Genomic DNA, 22,565 nt, shown 5'->3' on the forward strand with positions numbered 1-22,565 from the left:
ACTGATAATAATACATCATTATTTGTTTACAAATTATCTAAATACTGTTTCTGTATAACAGTAGGTTTTGTTTGAATTATTGCCATAACCATTAGCATCTTGGTCATTCAAGGCATTAACACATAGCTAATAAAGATTAATGAATGAAAACACTGTGATCACTATCATCAACAAAAACATAAATGCTGAATCGCATTGTGTTACATCCTGGTTTAACGCCGTGTTCTTCCCTCTGGTTGGCTAGAATTGACAACTGACAAAAATGAAATACTGTTTTCGCACTTCAGTTTTGGCCTCTGAGGCAATGACGTACAACAATGAAGCAGTGTTTTTCTTTATTTCTTAGGCCAACGAAGAAGATACAGTGGCCGCAAAAAAAGGTTATTATGAATACCATATGCTGACTGTAGAAGGCGGAGTCTGGGGGTAATGTGACTCTGACGTCACAGGCTTTTAGCCGGAGCGCTGTAAATACGGAGAGGAAACAAACAGCCTCGGTAGTGCGTTGAGGGCGAGCCTTGCGGACGTCGCACGCAGGATTTGTTATTATTTTGCATTTAGCCCAAAAAAGCCTTTTCGTCTAAAATATTACTTTCCAACTTCAGCTACAGTGATAGCTAAGTTTGGAAAGGAGGAAAAGGCAATTTAGTGTTCTGTGCAGATAATACATTTTCAGTGCTTGCACCGCGGTTAGGAGAAACCATCTTCACAAAGGGATACAAATATTTGTCTAAAATAAAAATTGAAATATGGAAAACGCCGGATCCAAGAAACGTTGCTGTGGTAATGCTTTTAATATGTAGCCACTAATGTTTGCATGCTGTCATGCTTTGAGAATGTATTGACAATGAATTACTGAATGACAGTGGTGAATTTGAATATATTTAATATAATATTAACTATAATACATGTTGCATGGTCATTAATTTCTTTAATATTCTCCTTTACAGAATCTTTGCGCAATTTCTTTACATCAGCGAAGTTTCTGATTTACCTCGGACATGCGCTTTCAACATGGGTGAGTACATAGGTAAACTAAGGAAAAAAGCAATGTTTGCGTGACCTTAAAATCGAAACGATTAGACGTTTTTAGGATAACTGTTGATATTGATTTCTTCCACCTTTTTCTTTGAGTTGTGATAGGACTATTGTTGGTGGGACTTAAATGTAAAGGTTGTGTCGTTTCGTTGCTGTCAGTTTGTCTCTGTGTCAATATGTCAGATGCACGGAAACATCTGGTACCTCTGTTTAATCTTACCCGTGCAAGTGAAGTACAACAATATCGCAGTGAACCCCTCGGCTATATTTCCGCCCTAGGTTCCCGTCGCTCCTACTGCCAGGGGTAAAATTACAGCGCAGAATGCAGATTACTTTTTGAATGAAAGATTGCACAACCAAATGTGTTACTTGCCAGTAATTGCCAAAGTTGCACCTGGTTTTAGTAATACTGTGGTTCCTTTTAGCCGTTGGCAGCATCAACTCGTTTTCTGTGGTTTTTCAATTTGATTAAACAAAGGCATGTCTGGCTTACATGTACTTATTATGCTGTGTAGGTTGTGCCCTACATTTGCAGTCGATGGGCTAGCAGCTAATATTCAGCATTTTTCTGCCCATTGTTGTTGATAATTCGTGAAATTATTTGATGAACTAAAATTCTTATCGTGACTTTGTTTACATTGGCATTGTCGATAAATATGACGTGCGTAATGTGAAAACAACATAGTAGCATCACGTCGTCAAAGTTGGATAAGTGTGTGAGGAATCAGAACGGGGTGCCTTCATATTACCCGTTAGTTGCATAGTCTGACACGCACCATATTTGATTTACAGGGAGACCGCATGTGGAACTTTGCGGTGGCCGTGTTTCTGGTGGAGCTGTACGGCAACAGTCTGTTGCTGACGGCCGTGTACGGGCTGGTGGTGGCGGGGTCAGTGCTGCTGCTCGGTGCCATTATCGGAGACTGGGTGGACAAAAACCCGAGGCTTAAAGGTATGTGGGGCTAAGGCCGCTAATATTAAATCCCGCTCGCCGTGTGAAAATGATAACATTCCAAAACTATATTTGTGTTTACACTATTAGTTCACCTTCTTTCAGCGTCCGGGTACCACCGTTTGTAGTGTGAATGTCATGTGATGCATCACATAACGAGTTTCTCTCGTTTCTGTGGTATGTTTATCTAAACAGTCGCACAAACATCCCTGGTGGTCCAGAACAGCGCTGTGATACTGTGTGGTGCTCTTCTTATGGTAGTGTTCAACTTTAAGGAGCAACTTTCGGGGCTCTACAACGGATGGATACTTGTGAGTAAAAACATAAGATGTTTAATGACGTAAACAGGCAGTTGAGCCCGTGTAGGCTATAGTCGTTAAATTCTTGTAAATTCTGCACATTTGTTCTTTTGGCAAAGAAGAGTAAAGAAAAAAAACTAACATTTGCAGGGACAACATCAGGTCATAAAAAGTTTGAAAGACTACGTTCTCTTCAGATGGTGTTATGAAAAATACAAAAGTGACACAAAAGAGATGAACAAATTGTTATGAAACAGTGCTTGTTTATTTTGGGTGCAATTGATGTGCCCCAGCTGGGTTGTTTTTTTAGGCTTCAACCTGTTATCAGTAATTTCTTTGACAGATTGTTTTCAAGTGTTTATCTAATAACTTAGCTTTTTTGTATGTTGAGAGCGTTTTTGTTAAGATAGGAATTCTAGATGACATAAATTCAGAAATGTGCAGACACAAATGTGCAGCATTATAATGTCCACAGATCAACAGTGGCCATTTCATGCTTTACATGAAATGGGTGACTGCACTTATTAGTTTTATCTATATAAAAAAAAGCAACATGATATGTAAAAAGAATATGTTTTCTAAAAATTTGGAAAGTGGCAATGATCATAAGTTTGGCAATGCATAAGTTTGTTCGTAGCAGTTTTTTTTTTTTTTTTTTTTGCTCCTTGGTGAATATTGATCTTAAAATGAAAATTTTAGGAGATATTTAACACATGCTTTCTTTGGAAAACTTCTTCAAAATTCTGTCAGTCTGAAGGTCTTGTAAATCCATTAATCAGAAAGTTTTAAAAGCAAGGACATGTTTTTGTGGAAAGGTGCAGATGAGGCCAACATTAACATAGGTTATTTTAGGTTATGAGCCCTTGGGAGGTCTTATACTGCAAAAGAAAAAAATCCTGCTTGGTGTTCCATGTTCTGTGTGGTATTCAGTGTATTCAGCATGTCTGGAGGTGGTGACATGCGAGTCTTGGTGTTGTATTAATGACTGCGCTGTCAGCAAGATTTGCGGCCGTCACGTGAGGGGATGAGAAATGCAACTCAGACAGTGTGCCAAATACCAGCTATTTTCCTGGGAGGAACAGCTGGGTCACAATGTATACGAAAACAATCCGAAGCTCAGGGACAAATGTGTGATGGCCAGGTTGTTAGAGGGTAGTTGTATAATGTTGCATTATAAATTAGCTTAGCATGTTAATTTAGGTTAAGGTGCATTCTCTTTGTTTTTTTTTAGCAGACATCCTACTCCAGTGAAACTTACATAGGTCATTGTTTGAGCTTTATCCATTTATACTGCTGAACCATTTCTGAGCCCTTTGCAGTGTCCTACCTGGAATTTTGACCTACAGCCCTATAGCTGCATGTTTGGACCTGTAATCACAACTCCATAAAGCTGCCAAGTTTTTGTGTGACTGAACATTTTTGCCTTTGAAATCCATGCTAAGATTATTCGTAATGGAATAGTTTAAACATCATTTTTCTACAACAACATTTCATTCGTAGAAATAGCAGTGTTTCTTACTAACCAACTATGTGGCTCCCCCACAAAAAAAAAACAACAGCACCTTTGTTTAACATCTCAATGGCAAAAAAGGCATTGGACAAAATAGCTTCACCTCTCTGAGCAGTTCTCATTCTTTTTGTGTCATGCTTATAGACAACCTGCTACATCATGGTCATTACCATCGCCAACATCGCCAACCTGGCCAGCACGGCCACCTCCATCACCATTCAGAGAGACTGGATTGTGGTGGTGGCAGGAGAGGACAGAAGCAAACTGGCGGGTGAGGATCTCCATGGAAACATTTCTAGTGTCAGGTTCAGGCACGTGAATGGGAGCAGGCAGGCTAGACCTCTGTCCTAAGAATGGGTGGGACCTTCAGCTCTAATTGAACTCACTGACTTTCATTACTTTTTATTACCCACTATTTCACTTGGTCAGTGGGGACCATAAACCCCTGGTCATGCAGCAGAAAAGTGCCATCAGCACTTCCCATCAGCTGATGTCATATCTTGATGGAATGTCTTCACTGGTCTCAAAGTCCAACGGCACAACAGGTGGCTGACTTATGAAAGCCCTACATATGTGCTAAATATGCTCATTGATGCATGTTTAATGATCTGTACTGAATATCCCACAGGAAACATATCCTGTGGGATATTCAGTCCATATCCAAGTCCTTGTCACAAAATTTTGAAGAAAGAAAGATACCACTTGCCCATTTGAATTTTAGACTGCTTAACAAGAACAGTGATTTACCGAGATAAGCCACACAAATTGGGAAGTTATACAATGGGCTAGATTTAGCTTCGTCCAGTGTATGCCAATAGATCTGAATTATATTGCAATTTGTCTACTGTGTATAGCACCTTTTCATCGCTTTTTCAAGGAAAAACCTTCCACCATTTTTGCACCAGAATATCTACACATCATCTAGGGTGGAGAGGGAGGGATTTATTTATCCATTTAAACTGGAAGATAATAAAATTCAGACATTGGGGTGCCCCCTACTCTAAGAGGTAGACAGGATCTCATACAGCACTGTGGCACTGCGTCAGGGCATTGGTTCTCTATTTAGCCTTAAGAGAAGACCACTTACCAGAAAGACTTGCTTACCAAATCCATTTAAAGCAGCCTATGGGCTCTCCCATCTAAGTACTAAACCCAGCCCAGCTTAGCTTCAGACTTTGACTATTTTGACTACATGATGATACAGCTGCCAGCATAATTCATTGACTGCTTGTTGCAGGTATTAATTGGTGGCAAGTGGCATAATTCCTTCACCTCGAAGATTTATATTTTGTCCTTCAGTTAAATTCTCTCTCTTTCTCCTTTTCTCTTTTAGACATGAATGCCACGGTGAGGATCATCGACCAGCTCACTAACATCCTGGCCCCCATGCTGGTGGGACAGATCATGGCATTTGGGTCCCATTTTGTGGGATGTGGATTCATCTCTGGCTGGAACCTCTGCTCTATGTGTGTGGAGTATTTCCTGCTCTGGAAGGTGTATCAGAAAACCCCTGCACTAGCCATCAAAGCTGGGCAGAAGGAGGAAGACCAGGAGCTCAAGCAGCTCAATGCCCCGCAAGGTGCGACTCGTGACTGAAAAATCCAAGAACTCTGAGCCTGTTCTACAAAATGTAGTCTAATAGGAGAATTGCATCTGAAGCAATGAAATCCTTCAGTACAGTTAGGGACCTGCACTGGTGAACTCATTCACACTTTCAAGACTTTCACAGAGTTAAGAGCATGTCATTGTTTATTATGCAGTCTCAGTTTCTCACTTTGTCACATTCCCTCTCATCTACCGCAGGGCTCGAGAGTGGCGAGAAGCCAGCGGAGGGGTCCCAGCTGATGAACGAATCAGCATTGGCAAAGATGGACGCCCAGAGTCAGAAGGGCTGCTGCTACCAGATGTCAGAGCCGTTCCACACGTTCAGGGACGGCTGGGTGGCCTACTACAACCAGTCCATCTTTTTCGCTGGCATGTCCCTGGCCTTCCTCTACATGACCGTGCTGGGCTTTGATTGCATCACCACTGGATATGCCTACACGCAGGGCTTGAACGGCTCCATTCTCAGCCTGCTCATGGGGGCCTCGGCCGTGTCGGGGATCTGCGGCACGGTGGCCTTCACCTGGATCAGGAAGAGGTGCGGCCTGATCCGCACCGGCTTCATCTCGGGCGTGGCCCAGCTCTCGTGCCTCCTGCTCTGCGTGGTGTCCGTCTTCATGCCCGGCAGTCCCTTCGACCTGAGTGTCTCGCCCTTCCAGGACATGCTGGCCCACCTGATGGGCGACACTGGCTCCCTGCCGGAGGCCAACCCCACCCCAGTGAGCATGCTCACCACCAACTCGCAGAGCTTAGTCAATGACTCCACCACGCCTTACGAGATGGAGGAGGTTCCACAGGTGGAGTCCTACCTGTCTGTTAGCCTCCTCTTTGCTGGAGTCATCGCTGCTAGAGTCGGTAAGTCTTTTGGAGGTGGACATGGAATAATGTAGACCATGCTGTTACTGTTATATTCAGATTGAAGTGTAATGTGTGAAAGGCCTCACTCTCAAGCTAATGTATATAGTAAATGTGTTAAGATACAACTTTATGTTACACCTGTACTTTGCAAATGACCTTTGATACGTTTTACTGTTAATGGGATGGAAATGATAATGATGCCTTTATTACTGCTAGAATTATAAAGTAATTAATCTGTTGGCTTTAAGAATACCATTCATGACCTCTTTTCATTCTGTCCTTGTGTTATCAGGTCTGTGGTCCTTTGATTTAACTGTGACCCAGCTGATCCAAGAGAATGTGATTGAGTCTGAAAGAGGAATCATCAACGGTGTCCAGAACTCCATGAATTACCTCATGGACCTGCTGCACTTCATCATGGTCATTCTGGCACCCAATCCGGAGGCCTTTGGCCTGCTGGTTATCATCTCCGTCTCCTTCGTTGCCATGGGTCACATGATGTACTTCAGGTTCGCCTTCAAGAGCCTGAGGAGTCGGCTCTTCTTGTGCTGCCTGCCAGAGCACAAAACTGAGACTGATAATCCCTCACTTCCTGGGGCCGTGTAACACGTTAAAGAGACTGTATCCCTGATTTGCTGTGGCCTCGCTATCACCTCCCACCCACCCTGCCACCCATTTCAGCTATTGAGCCAATGCACCAGCTTTTAGTAATAGCATTACTAACAGCTACATGGGTTCAACCCAACAGCTGCTATTAAGCAGTACAGATTACATTTGCTGTTAGGGTAAGCAGGAGTGCACTTCTGATGCTTCTTTGGAGGCACAAACAGCAAAATATCATTTCTGCAAAAAGGGGAATCTCAGGTAAAACAAACCAGTTTTACTTTCTCCCCCAAACTCTAGGTTGTGCTACAGCTGTGCTTAAAGGTAAATGTTCTCTAAAATGAGGGTGAAAACAATGCAGGCTTTAGTTTGTCTTCTGCTTGTTTGTTTTCTGCATATATGCTTCACCTCATTACATTTAACATTGCTTTTCTATATATAATCCATTGCTGCACATTTGCTGTTTTTCAGTTATTGTACATAATATGCTATACTCCCCATTTAGCTAGCTCAGCAGACTTTTAATATGATGTAACTTGCGAGGAATATTTATGTTGCTGAATGCAAGCCGGGGATAAAGTCTCTTTAAGAAGTGGTTCAAAGGGTCAAAAAACTATTTATGTATGCATGCAGATACAGTATATATTAGTAGATATCCACATGCATCGCAACCTTGTACTCAGTATTCTTTCAGCCTGTGTGGTGCTAACGTGTTATTATTAACCAATATAAAGCTATGCATTCACATTTATGATGCTCTCAATATTTACCAAAGTGGATATGCAACACAAGGAAGTGAGGGAATATTTTGTTCTGCCTATAAACATTCCATATATATTTCTGGCAATATAGTATAGTAACGTAGTAGTAATTTTTTTCAATTAGACACCTAAAAGACCTACATGTGTCCCATGGCAAGTGCACTTCAGACTCCAAAGCATTGATTTTATAAAGGTAGTCATTTGATTTTTTTTCAGTGAGATTTAAATTAATGTTGTTTTCTCATGATTGTTACCGAGGCACTTTAATCGTACATTGTCCTGAATCAAAACTTTAAACACAATCAGCTTACACTTTGCACAAGGATGAGAACCTCCCCTCCCCGTTTCAAACTCAACTCTCCATATGGGGTTTTTTGTTATATAATTGTCGAGAACCTCATGAAACCATTTGGATAGTCATGTTCAACCCAGACACGCACACACAGCACAATTACGCACTCAACTCTAATTCTGTCATTAGAAAAACCTGCCTTATTCCGGGGAATGGGGTTTGTGAATCCTTTTGGTTAACCTCAGTATTTCCACCTGTGTTCTGCAGACTCCTGGCCCCACTCTTGCATTTCTAAAGCACTTTCAGGTCATCAATCACTAGAATGACATTTTGTACGTCAGTGAGCACTTGCATTGCAGTTAGACTGAATCAGGAGCATAGTTCACTTAAACTGCCAGATTTTTGGGAGCATTTCCTCAGCTTGAATTGGAGAAAATACCACCCCCAACTTCAAGAAAATCTTGGTCAACATTACCTTGAAGAGGTGTGGTATGGTACTTTTTGAAGAATAATATTGAAATTGGACAGTTCCCAGCCTGCTCCATGTTAAAAGAACAAGGCGGCTTTATGCCGCTCACGACTAAGGGTGAGGTTTGTGCTCGTGAAAGCAGGTGGTCGGTATGGAAGGTTTATATTGGATTCCAATCCTGGTTTCTGCAAAAAAAAAAAAACGCTGATGGCAGTGGTTCCCCATCCAAGGCTCAAATGAAAGGCTTGTGTAATGGCTGAACCAAAAGTTTGAAGTAGGCAAATTCTTGAGGGTAGGATAATGGAATAGTTAAGTTTACTAGCCAGGAGGTCTCAGGAACGTTTCCGTTTCAGACAATACAGCACTGTTCTATTCATAAAACTAATGCTACTTAATATACCAGTAATAATGAGGAACAAATTATGTAGATATGATGATTGTGACATTTGTCATTTGTCTTTTTTAAAATGCTTTTTTTTACTTGCTTTTGTCTAAAAAATGTACTTAATCTGCATTTCTTTCTAAATCAGGAGGCCTGTACTGCATAGCATGGTTTTGTTGTATAAAAATGGGGTTGTGCTCCCTACTTTCTGTTTAAGAAAAAAGGATGTTGTGCAAGCAGGTGCAACACTTTGACTAAAATGTAGAGATAGAAAAGAAGTACAATACCCATACCGCTAATGTAAAAATATGCACCATGAGCAAACCTACCTGGAATATGTTTAATCTTTTAATGTAGTTAGAAGGTAGACTATATTAAGGCAAACTTTTTTATATTTACAATTTGCATTGTTTTTGATAACGTAAGTTCTTTTGGTTACAGTTCGCGATTGTGTAAATATCACACGGTGATTGTACAAATATGCACTCCAAACCTTACTATGTAGAATGTTCAGTTGGGTGAGCTTTTTTGTTGCACGTGTTCTCTGAAATAAAAGAAATGATCCATCAAGCTTTTGCGTCGTTGCCTCAGAACTTCACCTTTCATGTGGGAGAAGGACCCCCTTTTGAAAAGAGGAAGCACAGTTTTGCAGAGTGGCCTCTGGCCCAGCATCAACCATTGTGTAGGGCCACATTCCTCTGCACAGTTGGCCAGGCGATACACACACACACCCCCCATACCACTTTCAAACAGTCATAATCAACTGACTGACATTAATCCAAGCAGTCGGATCAGAAAAAGCACAGGGCGGGGAAATGGACCGGCCTGGTTTTACATAATGTCCATGCTGGACTCTACACCCTGACGCGTCAGTGACTAAAGAGATGTTTAGGGTTCGATTGGTCTTGGCTTTCTTGCACCTGTGCCAACTTTAGTTCTGACAGACCCACACACACACACACAACAGACACAACATAAATTTCTCTCCAGACAAAAGGGGGGGTAAGGACGTTTAGACAAAAAAGGCTCAATTTCTACCAGACTGGACTGCTTGCGCAACACTGGCAAACACACCAGAAGCATCCCATATCTTTACCAATAATGCCAGTACTCTCAAAGAAACTTTGTGGATAATTTCTTCTTGTTCATTAACAGGCACCCTTATCATTGCAATGAATTGTGATGAGATAATTACAATAAAGTCTAAAACATAATTAACCATGAAAAGATTCCATTGGCACGCATTAAAAACATAAACATGACAATGGAAAAACCAAATGCAAGAACATAGCCAAAATAAAATAGGATTAGGAGAGATGATTATTACCTTTTACAGTTACTATCTACTGCCATGCATAAAGTTAAGAGAAAGATAAAAGAGCTATTTCAAGAAACACAATGAAGAAAAATTTAAAGCAGCAGCAACACAGGGGTTGCTCAAGGACAATAACCAAAAGTAACAGGAAGGTGCAGTCCTATAGTCCACCACTTGGGCGGTAAAGAAAAGACAAAACCAGATTTGGCTATCTGGGGGCAACGCGTCAGGAGTGAGCATCAGCTGACTATGTCCTTGGGGTGCACCTGTGCAGGAAAATAAGTTAAATATTGACAGAATGATCAGAACCGCACAAAGCTAAAAAAAACATTTTGAGGTTAACCTGAACAACTGGGTGGTGCCAATGGAAATGAGTGAGCAAGAGAACATTGTGAGGTCAATGAGGTAATGGCAGGATTTTGTAGTTACTGAAAAAAAAAAACTAGGCCAGCATGCAGAGAATTAAAGAAAAGACCTTCAACAAGGAGTAAATTACAAATACTTCTTAGGTGTTACATACCAGCTGGAATTGAGAGTCACGTGCACAAGTATCACTGAATCTGCCCGTAGTCATAGTTCCTTGTTTCATACAGCTGTAAACAATTTATGATGTACACAATAAGAATAATTGGGGATTTGCACTTTACACTCATTAACCATTCAGAGAATAGGGAATCAAGTCTGGCATGAATAATTGGTGATTTTTTTCAATTATTAAATGGTGCAGAGAATAACAATTAAATTCCCTTTGAGTGCTCAAAAAAAGACAACCAAACAACTCGGGGCTAAGCTACTTGCGCTCGACAATAAATTGCAAAAGGTTTTATCCAGTCAGGTCTACTTCAAGGAAGCGCTCGACTGTTTCATGAATCGAGGTTTCGCCACCATCGGCTGAAGTGACTGGTCTCAAATTTAAGCCTAATGCCATCCTTCACAGAAGGCCCACAGGACCAGGACTGAGGAACATGGAGTGGAGACCCTGGCACATGCAGTATCGGATCACACACAGGACTTAAAACAGAGCTGTGGGCTTAAGGGAGAACCAAGAAACGCTGAGCCAAGTGTGCGTGTTCCTCTCCCGATAACAGAAACTGCACAAACAGTGCCAGCAATGAAATTCTTTCCCTTGCAAATGTGCTTAGTCAAGGTTTCCTCTTACAAGTAGTAACATGTCACACTTACCCAACATGTGAATTTATAATGACACGGAATAAACTGCAGCGGCACACATAGATGCACACAAAAATATACGTGTGTAAATAAAAGATACACACATAAAAAAACCTCAATTAATCCTGTGATGCACATTTGACAGACACTGATAGCTAGGCAATATCCAAACGCTCAAAAAACAGATCAAGTTTTTTGTTTTTTTTTTGGAAAATGAAACAAGTCTTTTATTGGATCAAAAGTCAGAAATACAAAATAATGATCTGGGGAGGGGGGACAGATGCTGTTTGCATTGTCATGGTTAAGGGTGTAGAGCCCCGCTGAGCCAGCTATAGTCTGTTTTGCGCATTTTCCTCAGTTCCCTTTCTTGGGCTTTGGAGAGGGTCGGCGCCAGCTCTCCCACAGAGCTCTGAGCGGTGAGAACAGGCCGAGAGTCACGAGAGTCCATTTCCTCCTCAGAATCCTGGTCTTCCTCTGCCTCACTCTCCATTTCCTCTTCTTTGGGTTCGCTGACCTCTCTGACAAAAGAAGCACTTTCATGAGGAAAACAGTCGTCATTAAAGGACTCCAGCAGCAGTACAGCTCTTGGAAGCAGAGCAGACTATGGTTAAAACTAGGCTTTTCAACGCATGATAGCAGGCTCCCCATCTGGGTGAAACACTGCTGCAGATCACTTCACTGAGGTACTTAAGTGGGACTGCTTCAGGAAACATTCAGCTGTGTAAATGACTATGAAAATACTGTAAGCTATACAGGAGCCCCTTTATGACAGCATCTGTTAAGCAAATACCTACTACTGTTACCATCTCTATTCGGTAAATTAAACTCACAGATTTTGGTGACGGATATGTTGCATTTTCCCAATGCGTGAATAGGTGCCGCTTAAACGTGACATCTTTGTCAAGCTACAGATAAATGTTACGTAACATTAGCACACATTACCATCAACTGCATGGACAGTACAACTAATGTCACGTGACTTTAGTCGGGCATGCTAAAATACTGACTCCAACTTTCCACCAATGCTCTAAAACCTCAGTCTCCAGCAATCTTACCTGATGGCAGAATTTGAGATGAGGAGGGAGCTTACAAACATGGCACAGAGAAGGGAGGCAGAGGGCAAGACATGGGCTGGGGTGTGCAGCAACTGAAAGGATAAAAGTGAGGCTCTTAGTGGACCTGAAACATCATCTAACAAAGCACAAATGAAATATTTACCAACTGAAGGTACTTAAGGTAAGTGCTAGATCAATGTAGATCTCAGATAGACCCATACACTGGGCTAATCTAGCAGCCAGTTACACATATACAGAGTAAATATATGCTAGAACAGCAAACTCCACTGTTATCCAGTAAATGCAGCAGTGACCTCACTGACCTCTCTGATGGCAGTTGAGCCTTGTGGCAGCTGGACTCTTGCTGCCATCTGATTGGTTAGGGAGCTTGGCTTCTCCTGCTGCCGGTGTTTCCCCAGCAACAGGTAGAACGGTGTCACGGCAACGCTGTCATCGATCACAAGCTGAAACACGGAAACGCAGAGTGACATTAAATGGGGTGTGCATGGGGATGTTAAAAACCCCACACATGCACAAAACTAACACCACTGTGTGCTTTTCCATTTTGTCAGTATCACATCGAACCAACTGAACATCATCAGAATAAGCATATTTTGCACTAAAGGACACACAGGTGGAGAGTAAATGCTATCTTGTGAAAAAGGGTAATACCTGTTTACTTGAAGCTATTATCATGTCGTCCTCAGACTTGGTGCTAAATGTCATCAAATCCTAAAATAGAACAACATACGTGTTATGTGGATATACGTTTCCATGCTGCAAAGGAAACAGGAGATGAAGGTTAGTTCTGAGAAAACCCTGGGAAATGCACCGTCATGCTGGCTCTGCAGAGCCTGTCACATGATCTCCGCTGTTTAGCAACCCACAATACGCAGCACAGGAACAAAAGATCAGGTGTACCATGTGCTCTGTCACGAAATACAGCTGGGAACGGTTCAGCCACTGGGAGCCCGCCTCACAGCTCTCCAGAGGTGACTCTCGCGGGGCGAAGACGGCTCGATGCACTTTTCCTGAACACACGGCCTTCTGGGAATACAGCGGGCGGGGCTCACTGGGCTTGAACACAAACACTGAAGCAGGACGGAAGATGGGGGGGCGGGGGCGGATAGAAAGATTGTTATTCAGTGACAGACCTGAGAACACAAGGTGTGAATTCCCTAGCGCTCCGACGTAATTTAGGTATACAGTGACAGCTGCTCAAAATATACTGGGAGACTTCAGTCTCCTCACTCAATAATTCAATGTTCTCACCACGCTGTTGTAACATTGTCACAACATTACCAATCTGCACACAATGTTCACAAATTGTAATATCTTAAAAAAGGGTTATCGGATGAGTGTGTTACATTGGGAGATATACATAAGCTCAAGTCAAGACTGCTGTGTTCAAGCACTGGAGTATTTCAAAAGAGACAGCTTATCACAGAAGAAGAGACAGCATTCATGCTTTTTAACAGTGTAATGTTCCTGGACAGCAATGCTGTTTGGGTGCCCCCAGGACCCTTGCAATCATCAGTTGCTCTCTGAAAGGAGGTACCCTGGCACTCACGGTCAGTGTTCCCCTGTGCGTGTGAGAATGCTGCGATGTTTTCAGACAGTGGATCGTCCTGGAGCACAGTCACATCCACGGTGGTACTCCACTCCACTGTGAGGACACACAGGGCAAGCATGAGACAACACCCCCACATAGACACACACACCTGCAACCCTGTCACACCACACCGACAAAACCCTCTAACAGACCCCTTAAACTGCCCCCCTCCCTCCTCAAACCAACCAAACATACATACACGTGCACACACATGCATATGCATACACACACACACACACACACCTCACAACCACCACAAACCCCCTCACATTGCCCCCAACCCCCCAAAACACACACACACAGGCCGCACAGAAAGAGCAGCTCAGCCAGCTTCTTACATGAGCACGTGAGAAGGTTCCAGCAGCAGAGCAGGTTTTTGGAGGTGGTACCAAGCAGGTACTTGGAACAGCTCAGCCTCCCGAAACAAAGGTCCCTGTCGAATCAAAGGAGTCTCTTTCAGCCACCCTCTGGGTCAAAGGCACCCCCTCACATCAATTAACCGCTGCCTCAGTCTCTCTCCAGGGCATATTTCACCGGATTAACCACAAGGCCCTTTCTCTGGGCCAAAATTCCAATTAAATTCATTTCAGTTATTTAACTTGCTGTATGAAACGTTGATCGGTGGAGGCTAGCTAACTAAAACGTGTGGGGAAGCTTTGACCCCCATTCCCATTTTACTTGACTGCATTCCACCATTCCTGGCAGCTCGCCAAAAGCTCATGTCAGGACAATGAGGCCGCCCCACGAAAGCTCTGTTCGCCATGTTCTCATTCTCAGAAAGATATCAGGCAGAGAGAACACAAACTACAGCGGCAGGTTTTCAGTCAATTGGACAATCCCTCAAGACCATTACACAATGTGTATTTTAACGCTTTCAAATATTTAAAAAGGTAATTGTTCTCGATAGTGCCGTTAGATTACCATGTGGTTCATATCAGGGAGGTACAGTTCAAAGGAGGGCACTCCTTGACTATGTGACCTATAAAACGAGTGACAAAGCAAGTTTCTGTACTTGTTTCAGCCAGAAAGAAGCCCCTCCCTCAGGCACTTCAGGACCAGCAAAGCTGGTTTTAACCAACCACCTCCTCACTGGTCAATAATCGTAACCACTTTGCATATTAGACCCATTATACAAAAAGAGCTTATATGATAAATATTGTCGCTTTATTCCAGGTGGATCACCACTACTGGCAATTCTGGTCAAGGACCTTGCTCAAGGCTACTATAGCTGTGTCCCAAAAACATTTATGTTTCTGTTATCTTTTACAGCCCCCTAATCATTACACCATACTGTCTCCTGTTCCATTCCGGTGAATGGTGTGGGGGGCACCTGGGCATGGGCAGGGAAGGGGGAGAGGTACACTGGGTGTGGGCTGAAGGGGGGAGATGTTTGAGTGTGGCTCAGAGTGGAAGGAGTGTGTGTGTGTGTGTGTGGGGCACCCACCTAATGTCCCCAGGAGGCTGGCACAAAGTAAGGAGCAGCTCCCAGGAGTCAGGGCTCCATACCGTGATAATCTCCTGGAAACTGACTGCAAGCAGGGACCCGTCCGCTGAGAAGCAGCAGTTTGTGGGCCTCAGGTGGTGGTAACTGCCCACAAAGTCACACGACCACGACAGCCCCTCGCCTATCACAACATTTAGAGAAGGCGAGAGAGAGGGATGGAGGAAAAGAGAGAGTGGAGGGAAAGAAAGCGAGAGAGAAAGGATGGGGGGTGTGTGAGCCTGCATTTACATTTATTTCCACTTCCCCCGTTTCGCACAGCTTTTCCCATGACTCTGCACAACACAAGTGCCACAAACGTGACACCAGACGCCGGTGTCAGGTGGTGGTATCACATGCATCACGGGGCATAGCGAACTGTGTGGTGACGCAGCAGGGGCGGGTGCAGACTCACGGTGACTGTCCCAGTCTTCCGCCAGCTGCCAGGCTTTGAAGTGGCCGTCTTTGCCCGCGGTCACCAGCAGCGTACCGTCTGCAGAGGGGCTGAAGCACATCGCCGTGACCCGGTCATCGTGTGGGGAGGAGATGTTCGTGTTCAGCTCGAAACTGGGAAGGGAGAAGGGGCATTAAAATCTAAACAACAACAACAACAAAAAAACAGATTATATAGCAGCATTATATTTCCACTTTGTATCTTGAGGGATGGGGGTGGTGGGGTAATTATAAAGAAGTCAGCCTCTCCAGGACATAGTCATAAGACTGGCCACCGTGAGAGTGTTCTCGAGCTTCCTCATTATACAAACCTTCAGCTCAGTCAAAAGCAGTCAAACACAGAGCAAGGGATGGGGGGGGGGGTTGGGGGAAACTGTGAGAAAGTTCTCAAAGCCAGCCCTGTGGGAGTGGGAGGTGCACCTTTGCGTCTGTTCATTGTAAGCCCACAGCTTCAGGATGGTCTCGAGGTCCAACGCTTTCTCCCTCCGTTCTTCGATGGTGGCCAGCCAGACCCCGTGGGCGTGCAGGGCGGCTTTGACCACGTCGCTCTGCTCCAGGCCAGACTGGTGGATGTACTCCTGCTGAACGATGTCCAGCTGCAGACAGAAGGGAGCAAGCACTGAATCACACCCAGGAAGCAAAGATCAAACACTACCAATTAATGCCAATGTCCAAACACAGTAACACGTTATAATACACTTGCATGGGTCATTCAGAGGCCACGCAAATTAAATGGAATCCTTAATTTGGAATTGGGAAAGGCTGTGTCAATGTAGTCTTCAGAAGTGGCAGAGGGGTTTCTTACCTCATGTTGATAAGGAAACTGATTTTACCAGCTGTGGCATGGCTCTTGTACCCTTGAGCGAGACACTAATCCTGAACTGCTTCCAAAGCCCATTATTAGGGCAGCCGTATAAGTGGATAATGTGTAGAACAATGGAGAAGGGATTTCAACGTCTAGCTACACAAACGAATACTGTTTGAAGAATAAGGGCGCCTACAAAGCGTATAAATGATCTTGAGAAGCAACTCTTTGTATGAGTGACTTCACTGCTGCACTCCCATGCTGTTCCACTGCAGCAGAAGCTGGTAAAAAGCAGCATACCAGGGGACCCTGACAAGGTGGACTGAGAACAATCAGTCGTTGGAATCAGAGAGTTAACCTCTTAAGAGTCAGGTTTATGAGTCATATAGGCCTTTATGTAAGCAAACCATGGGGCAATATAAGCTGTAACTTACATTGTATAACTGCTTGTCATGATGGAGGGAGTAGAACTGCAGATGGCCTGGCTTCCCATTCAGCACTAAAGCTTTAGTCCGTGGGTCGATCATTAAATCGGTCTTGACGTCTTCTCCTAAGGAAGAAAGGAACCCCCCAGTGTCAACCCCTGGCTTATCTTTGGAGCAACAGTGCACCTGCGGGACTATGAGCATGCTGTTCATACCTTTGACCAATCCTTGGATGACAGCAGACACCTTCAGATTGCTGTTGATGATGGTAATCTCTGAATGATGGAGGGAGAAAACAGATTCACTTAACAACAGCCAACACAGCTACATAAATACATTTACATGCCAGTTTAAGAAAGCATGACACACACGCATTTATATCAAGCCACCTGATAGATGCTGTTATCCAGAGGGAGTTGCAAAGCAAAAGGTACATAATTGCACATAATGCCATGTCAACAACAGTTGAGCAACCACTGGAAAAACAAGTATCGAACAGTCAATGCTACAATACCCAGTGCCGTGCAGAAGCCTGAACACATGCTGCAAATTTTTGAAGAACTGCAATAACATGCTGCATTTGTAACTAGAGAGAAATTCATAACAAGGAAAGAATGAGTGCATTCCTACTGGCTTCACTAAGGTCAGCTGGGTGGAGATGGCAGTGCTGGTGTACTTACTGTTGTCACTGTGAGATGTGCAGTATAGCGTCCCATCGGGCGACACGGAGATGTGTTCGATGGCCGCGCCCAGGCGTGGGAGGAGATCCTTGGTCTCCGCCCCGTAGCGCCAGAGGACCAGAACCGACTCGATACCTCCGCTCAGCAGATTCATACCTGCGTGCAAAACGAAACCCAGCCTGGTTCACTGGCACTGTTTTTACAGGAAAAACAGGGATCCGTGTTGCCTCTTCAGAGCAAAAATGTTGCCAGCTTGCCCTGTAAAAGTTGCTTTTTGTTGACTGAAGACATTAAAGGTAGGGCTAAAAGCTACCAAGATTCCTTCGTTTTTCAGCAATGCCTTCTTTTTCGTTCAAAAAATAAAAATCGACTGAAACTTATGAAAACATCACAAGGTCCGGTGCTTAAACTGTCAAAATGCCAATGCTGTCAGCAAGGTCATCCATCAGTCACAGAAATATGCATTCTGAGTGAGTAATGAAGCACTGAAACAGCCAAGGATATGATCTTTCTCTCAAAGGTCAGGTTCTTACCCTCAGGTGTGAAGGACAGCGCAGAGACAGCATCATGATGCCAGTGCTGTGTGGAGTAGGTGTACTCCTTCTTCTGGTTAAAGTTTCTCCTGTGAGGGGAACCATGCATGATCAGACATCTCCATTACAGAATGATAAACAGAGCCTTACACTGTGATGCAGAGTGGTTGGCACAATGGTTAACTACAAAGTTATGCCCCAAATTTTACAAAATATGCATCATTCATTTCTGAGCAACGATCAAGGTACACTAGTAATATGCAATCACATTTATATATTAAAAACGCACTGCAGAAACAAAATAGCCAGCAAACATAAGTTCAGAGAAGGAAATGTTCATCTTCAATACATTATCAGACATTGCTGTCTCTCTTTTTCCACAGCAATATCACTAACACGAATAGAAGCTTTCATAAATTCCACATTAATCCGCAGTCCATTTATATAAAAAGTGAATTTTTAAAGATTTGATAATCCAGAGGGTGGTGAAGATTGGCAGTTCTGGTTCTCACCACAAGCGGATTTTGCCATCCTCATGGCCTGTAGCGATGCAGTCATCTTTAGGGTGGCAGCAGACACAGGTGAAGCTGTTCTTGGCCCCCTTCTTATCAGTGGCCTTCAGGAAAAACCTTTCACAGAAATTGGCATCGTCATGATAAACATTAGACACCAGAAAGTGTGATTTAACCAGGACTTCTGGAAACTGTCAGGCCCACTAAATACATTTCTAAAAATGTGTTGAGTACCACGCAGTAAGTATCAACACTATCCAAACAGTACTTTAAACAAACTAGTACATATTACAACACACAACATCCATAGAAATCTGGAGGAACAGTATACATTAAAACCAAAAAACAGGCCCAGAAAATATTTTTTGAGGCAAAGGCAAAGAGGAAGATGAAGGGTAGCAAAACAATTCACACCAAGCGTTTAATATGGCTAGGCATGTACTGCATTAACACTGTGAAGAAAATGCCCACATCTCCATCATTCCCTTTTGCATGAGCCATGTGTAGAAAGCAGTTTAGGACAGAACAGCACTTGTACCTGAAAGTCTTCTGCTTTCTGAAGAAGTAAACTGAGAGCTGGAGACCCTTTGCAGAGGCGATATAATCTCCCTACAAGCACAACCAAAACAAACACTTCAGAAAGTCCCTCACAATCTGTCAGCAAATCAGTGACAGCAGAGTCAGTACTACTTTCCCCGTTTCACTGAAAATACATCAATCTACCTTATAGTTATCAGTATACATAAAACTGCAACCTGAAACTTATTTTATGTTTTGTGAAAACAAAGAGGATGGGTACCAAATACTAACCCGAGGTTAAATGCCTGATTAAGAATGTCAAGGACACACCAGACCAATGTCCCAAACGCGAATGATGTAAAAATTCTCAGGATGTCCGAATAAACACTTTTCCTGGGTTTAGTTCCTCATGCAACCACCCTAGGTGCCTTTAAACACACCCAAGCTTACAAACCATGCACATGGGAAAACAAATCAATTTGCATATTTATTGACCTTTTCACCTAAATATGTTCTAAATATACAACACATGGAGCAGTCCTAAGGAAAGGTGGCCACAGGAATGGTGTTAACATATGTCTTTCCAAGGAGGAGTCAGGAGTAGCATTTCTCTTTTTCACTGTCCTGTGTGGCAGAACAGTTCTGACTGTAACAGCGCTCCTACCCCTCTTCCAAAGGAGGTGGCCCTGGGCATGGCGCTGACATCGGTCAGAACAGAGGACAGCTCTCTGGCCTCCACTTCCTGGCCCGCCGATGAGGGTAAATGTACAGCCACCAGCTGGAAGGCCTCTGAGAAAAGGAGAGCACATTTTCTGAATGACAGCTGAAGACTTCCGCCCTGCCTCTGGCTGACTGACTGAGAAACTGCAGGCAGCGTTTCAGTTGAAAAGGAACTGATGGTTCGCGCGCTCACGCTGACGGCAAGAACAAACAAGTGGCAAATATGTTGCTTCCAAGATGCTGAGCAATTGCTATTGGACTCAGTGACAAAGGAAACACGTGTTACAAACGCTTGTTCTGTTTTTACTCACCGGCGTCGGTGTCACTTGCCATAGGGATGATGACAAAGAGGACCCCCTCATGTTTCTTTGACAAGAACAGGGCTGTGATTTTGTATCCAATACTTAATGTCTGCAGGGCAAAGAGATCCGAAAATCAATCAAGTGAACAAAGCGGTAATGCCACAACTTGGGCAATGGCGAACTGTGGAATCTCCAAGCTGTACCTTGATGAGGATGCCATCTGTGTAGTCCCACAGTCTAACAGTGCCATCTAGTGAGCATGAATACACCTACAAGAGAACAGAAACGACAGTGCGCCTCAACCAGCTGCTTGCCAATCCCTCTTATTACAAACACCAGCTGTGTTGCTGTCTACAGGCAAGAGAACTGTACTGACACCACCCACTTAGGAGCCACACAAGCTGACCTAAATGCTAAAACATGCCCTATATGAAATTACATTCATGTTGCAAAACCACAGCTTTAAGGGTCCCTCAATACCAGACCTTTCACATACAATAGTGTTCTACATGTAATGGATTTTGATCATCTGCTATTACAGCATCTATATGTTTGTGAAGACATCCTTAGTGAGGTTATTTCTACAGCTAAAGGTTAAAGCATACTTTACAGAAAGACATGCACAAGGGATTTGTACCCAGAACCTTACTCTCAAATCCCAACATAAGTAATGTGCTTGATTTTACCATTCTTATCTTGATTTTACCATTCTTATGACATGTGTTATATTACTATGGCCACACCAGTCCGTAAATCGCTCTGGATAAGATAACAATAATGCACTTAAAACCCATTACTTTTAACATCATGTTGAGTAAACTTGGGCAATGTCATTTGGTGTGATGCATTCACTTGGCAACTAATTTCTTCCACAAAAATGTAGATCAAGGGGGGGGGGGGGGGGGTGTTCTTCTACAAAAAACACAAAACCACTGTGGAGGTACTTTGCCCGCAATAATAAAGTAAAATAGCATCTTGCAAAATGCCTTTTCATAATTCCCTGTGGAAAAAAAATACTTCTTTAAAGGAAGTCTGGAGCAAAAGCTTTCGTCAGACCTGAAGGTGGTTTGCAGGGTTGAGCACAATGCCTGTGACGAGATCTGTATGGCCCTGCAAGATGTGGATGCACTCTTCGGTGCTTGTGCTGTACACTTTCACCGAGTCCCCCGACGCGCACAGCAAAAACCTGCAACAAACGGTGACACCGTTACCGTTCCAACAAAGGCTCTATGTTCAAAACCCACTGTTAAAAACATTTCAGTATACTCAATTATGAAACTCGCAATTTAATATGATGGCATTCACTTACTAACATTCACCCCGTTTCGACACAGGATAGGATTACCTCGATTATGATGTGGATAAATGCTGATCGATGACATTTTCATTAATGATCACGACGGATATTGATACTTTTTGCACATAGCCAAACGGGATGCAATGTTTCCTGTAGCAAGCAAGGCAAGTGACTACTTTGTTATCTTAAAATGGCTAACGTTTGTTTTGCTGTTCAAATACACGATCGCATTCATTTACACAGAAGAAGCAGCGTTCGCTCGCTGTCCGGCTGGCTATAACATTCCACGTCTTTATCTTAAGGTCTAAGCTGACAGACGCGACTGAAATGCGTGAAGATCCTTCCTAGTAGACAGCAAGCTAACAACAATTGTCATCAACACCTGACCAGGCTTGATTCTAGGCTGACTATTTCTGCCAGAGATGTAACGGTTTAAGCCGACTTCTATCTTTGTAGATTCATTAAGAGTTGTTCAACAAGAAAGGATAACATCATGGAATATGACTGAGTTTTACGTTTCTATAACCTGGCACCGTGTCAGGTCTACCCGCATAATCATCTATTGTGGGGTTTAGCAACACTACTACAAAAAGGCGCTCATCATCCCGTATGTTAAACGGCATGCACAACTTCAAACCCCGCGTCTGTACTACTAGCTAATCGAAGTAAAACAGCAAACAAGCTAACCAAATGCTGTCAATTATAGCGACTGGCTAGCCAGCAGCTGGCTTCCACTGAAATAGCCGGTATGAGTTTTTCAGTAATCTTATAAAGTTTCTGGACCTGCGTCAACCTAGCAACTTGGATCTCCTCGTCTTCTTAATACTTACTTTGAATCAAGCGTGATTAAAGGTTCTCTGAAGTTTATTTTGCTCCCACCACAGCGAACCACGCGGATCTCCGAGTGCTCCACCATTTTCC

At 43.3% G+C, this 22,565-nt stretch overlaps 2 protein-coding genes across 2 annotated transcripts; one reads left to right on the forward strand and one right to left on the reverse strand.

Moving 5' to 3' along the window:
* Positions 1 to 510: 510 nt before the first annotated feature.
* On the forward strand, positions 511 to 9,325 carry slc40a1 (solute carrier family 40 member 1). Its single transcript, XM_036545902.1, has 8 exons — positions 511 to 783; positions 951 to 1,018; positions 1,831 to 1,990; positions 2,186 to 2,301; positions 3,944 to 4,070; positions 5,133 to 5,378; positions 5,603 to 6,256; positions 6,552 to 9,325. The coding sequence occupies exons 1-8, from the start codon at positions 750 to 752 to the stop codon at positions 6,863 to 6,865; spliced, it is 1,719 nt and encodes a 572-aa protein (XP_036401795.1). The 5' UTR covers positions 511 to 749; the 3' UTR covers positions 6,866 to 9,325.
* Positions 9,326 to 11,518: 2,193 nt separating this feature from the next.
* wdr75 (WD repeat domain 75) lies at positions 11,519 to 22,565 on the reverse strand. Its single transcript, XM_036545379.1, has 21 exons — positions 22,475 to 22,565; positions 21,404 to 21,533; positions 20,551 to 20,616; positions 20,357 to 20,456; positions 19,990 to 20,114; positions 19,345 to 19,415; positions 18,807 to 18,923; positions 18,295 to 18,383; positions 17,762 to 17,917; positions 17,297 to 17,356; positions 17,091 to 17,206; positions 16,272 to 16,447; positions 15,814 to 15,965; positions 15,363 to 15,543; positions 14,257 to 14,351; positions 13,877 to 13,972; positions 13,228 to 13,397; positions 12,979 to 13,038; positions 12,630 to 12,770; positions 12,307 to 12,398; positions 11,519 to 11,769 (listed from the first exon to the last, which is right to left on the reverse strand). The coding sequence occupies exons 1-21, from the start codon at positions 22,558 to 22,560 to the stop codon at positions 11,553 to 11,555; spliced, it is 2,496 nt and encodes an 831-aa protein (XP_036401272.1). The 5' UTR covers positions 22,561 to 22,565; the 3' UTR covers positions 11,519 to 11,552.

The sequence above is a fragment of the Megalops cyprinoides genome, chromosome 14 (assembly GCF_013368585.1).
Source record: "Megalops cyprinoides isolate fMegCyp1 chromosome 14, fMegCyp1.pri, whole genome shotgun sequence".
Taxonomy (NCBI): Eukaryota; Metazoa; Chordata; class Actinopteri; order Elopiformes; family Megalopidae; genus Megalops; species Megalops cyprinoides.

What these genes read in the sequence shown, in the direction of transcription:
- slc40a1 (XM_036545902.1), top strand. Translation starts at nt 750, where the DNA reads ATGGAAAACGCCGGATCCAAGAAACGTTGCTGTG. An exon ending in ATCCAAGAAACGTTGCTGTG is followed by an intron (nt 784 to 950) that starts GTAATGCTTTTA and finishes TCTCCTTTACAG; the next exon opens with AATCTTTGCGCAATTTCTTT. An exon ending in GGACAGAAGCAAACTGGCGG is followed by an intron (nt 4,071 to 5,132) that starts GTGAGGATCTCC and finishes TTTCTCTTTTAG; the next exon opens with ACATGAATGCCACGGTGAGG.
- wdr75 (XM_036545379.1), bottom strand. Translation starts at nt 22,560, where the DNA reads ATGGTGGAGCACTCGGAGATCCGCGTGGTTCGCTGTGGTGGGAGCAAA. An exon ending in GGCAAGTGACACCGACGCCG is followed by an intron (nt 20,115 to 20,356) that starts GTGAGTAAAAAC and finishes TCCTTTTCTCAG; the next exon opens with AGGCCTTCCAGCTGGTGGCT. An exon ending in GCTGTCCTTCACACCTGAGG is followed by an intron (nt 17,918 to 18,294) that starts GTAAGAACCTGA and finishes TTTTGCACGCAG; the next exon opens with GTATGAATCTGCTGAGCGGA.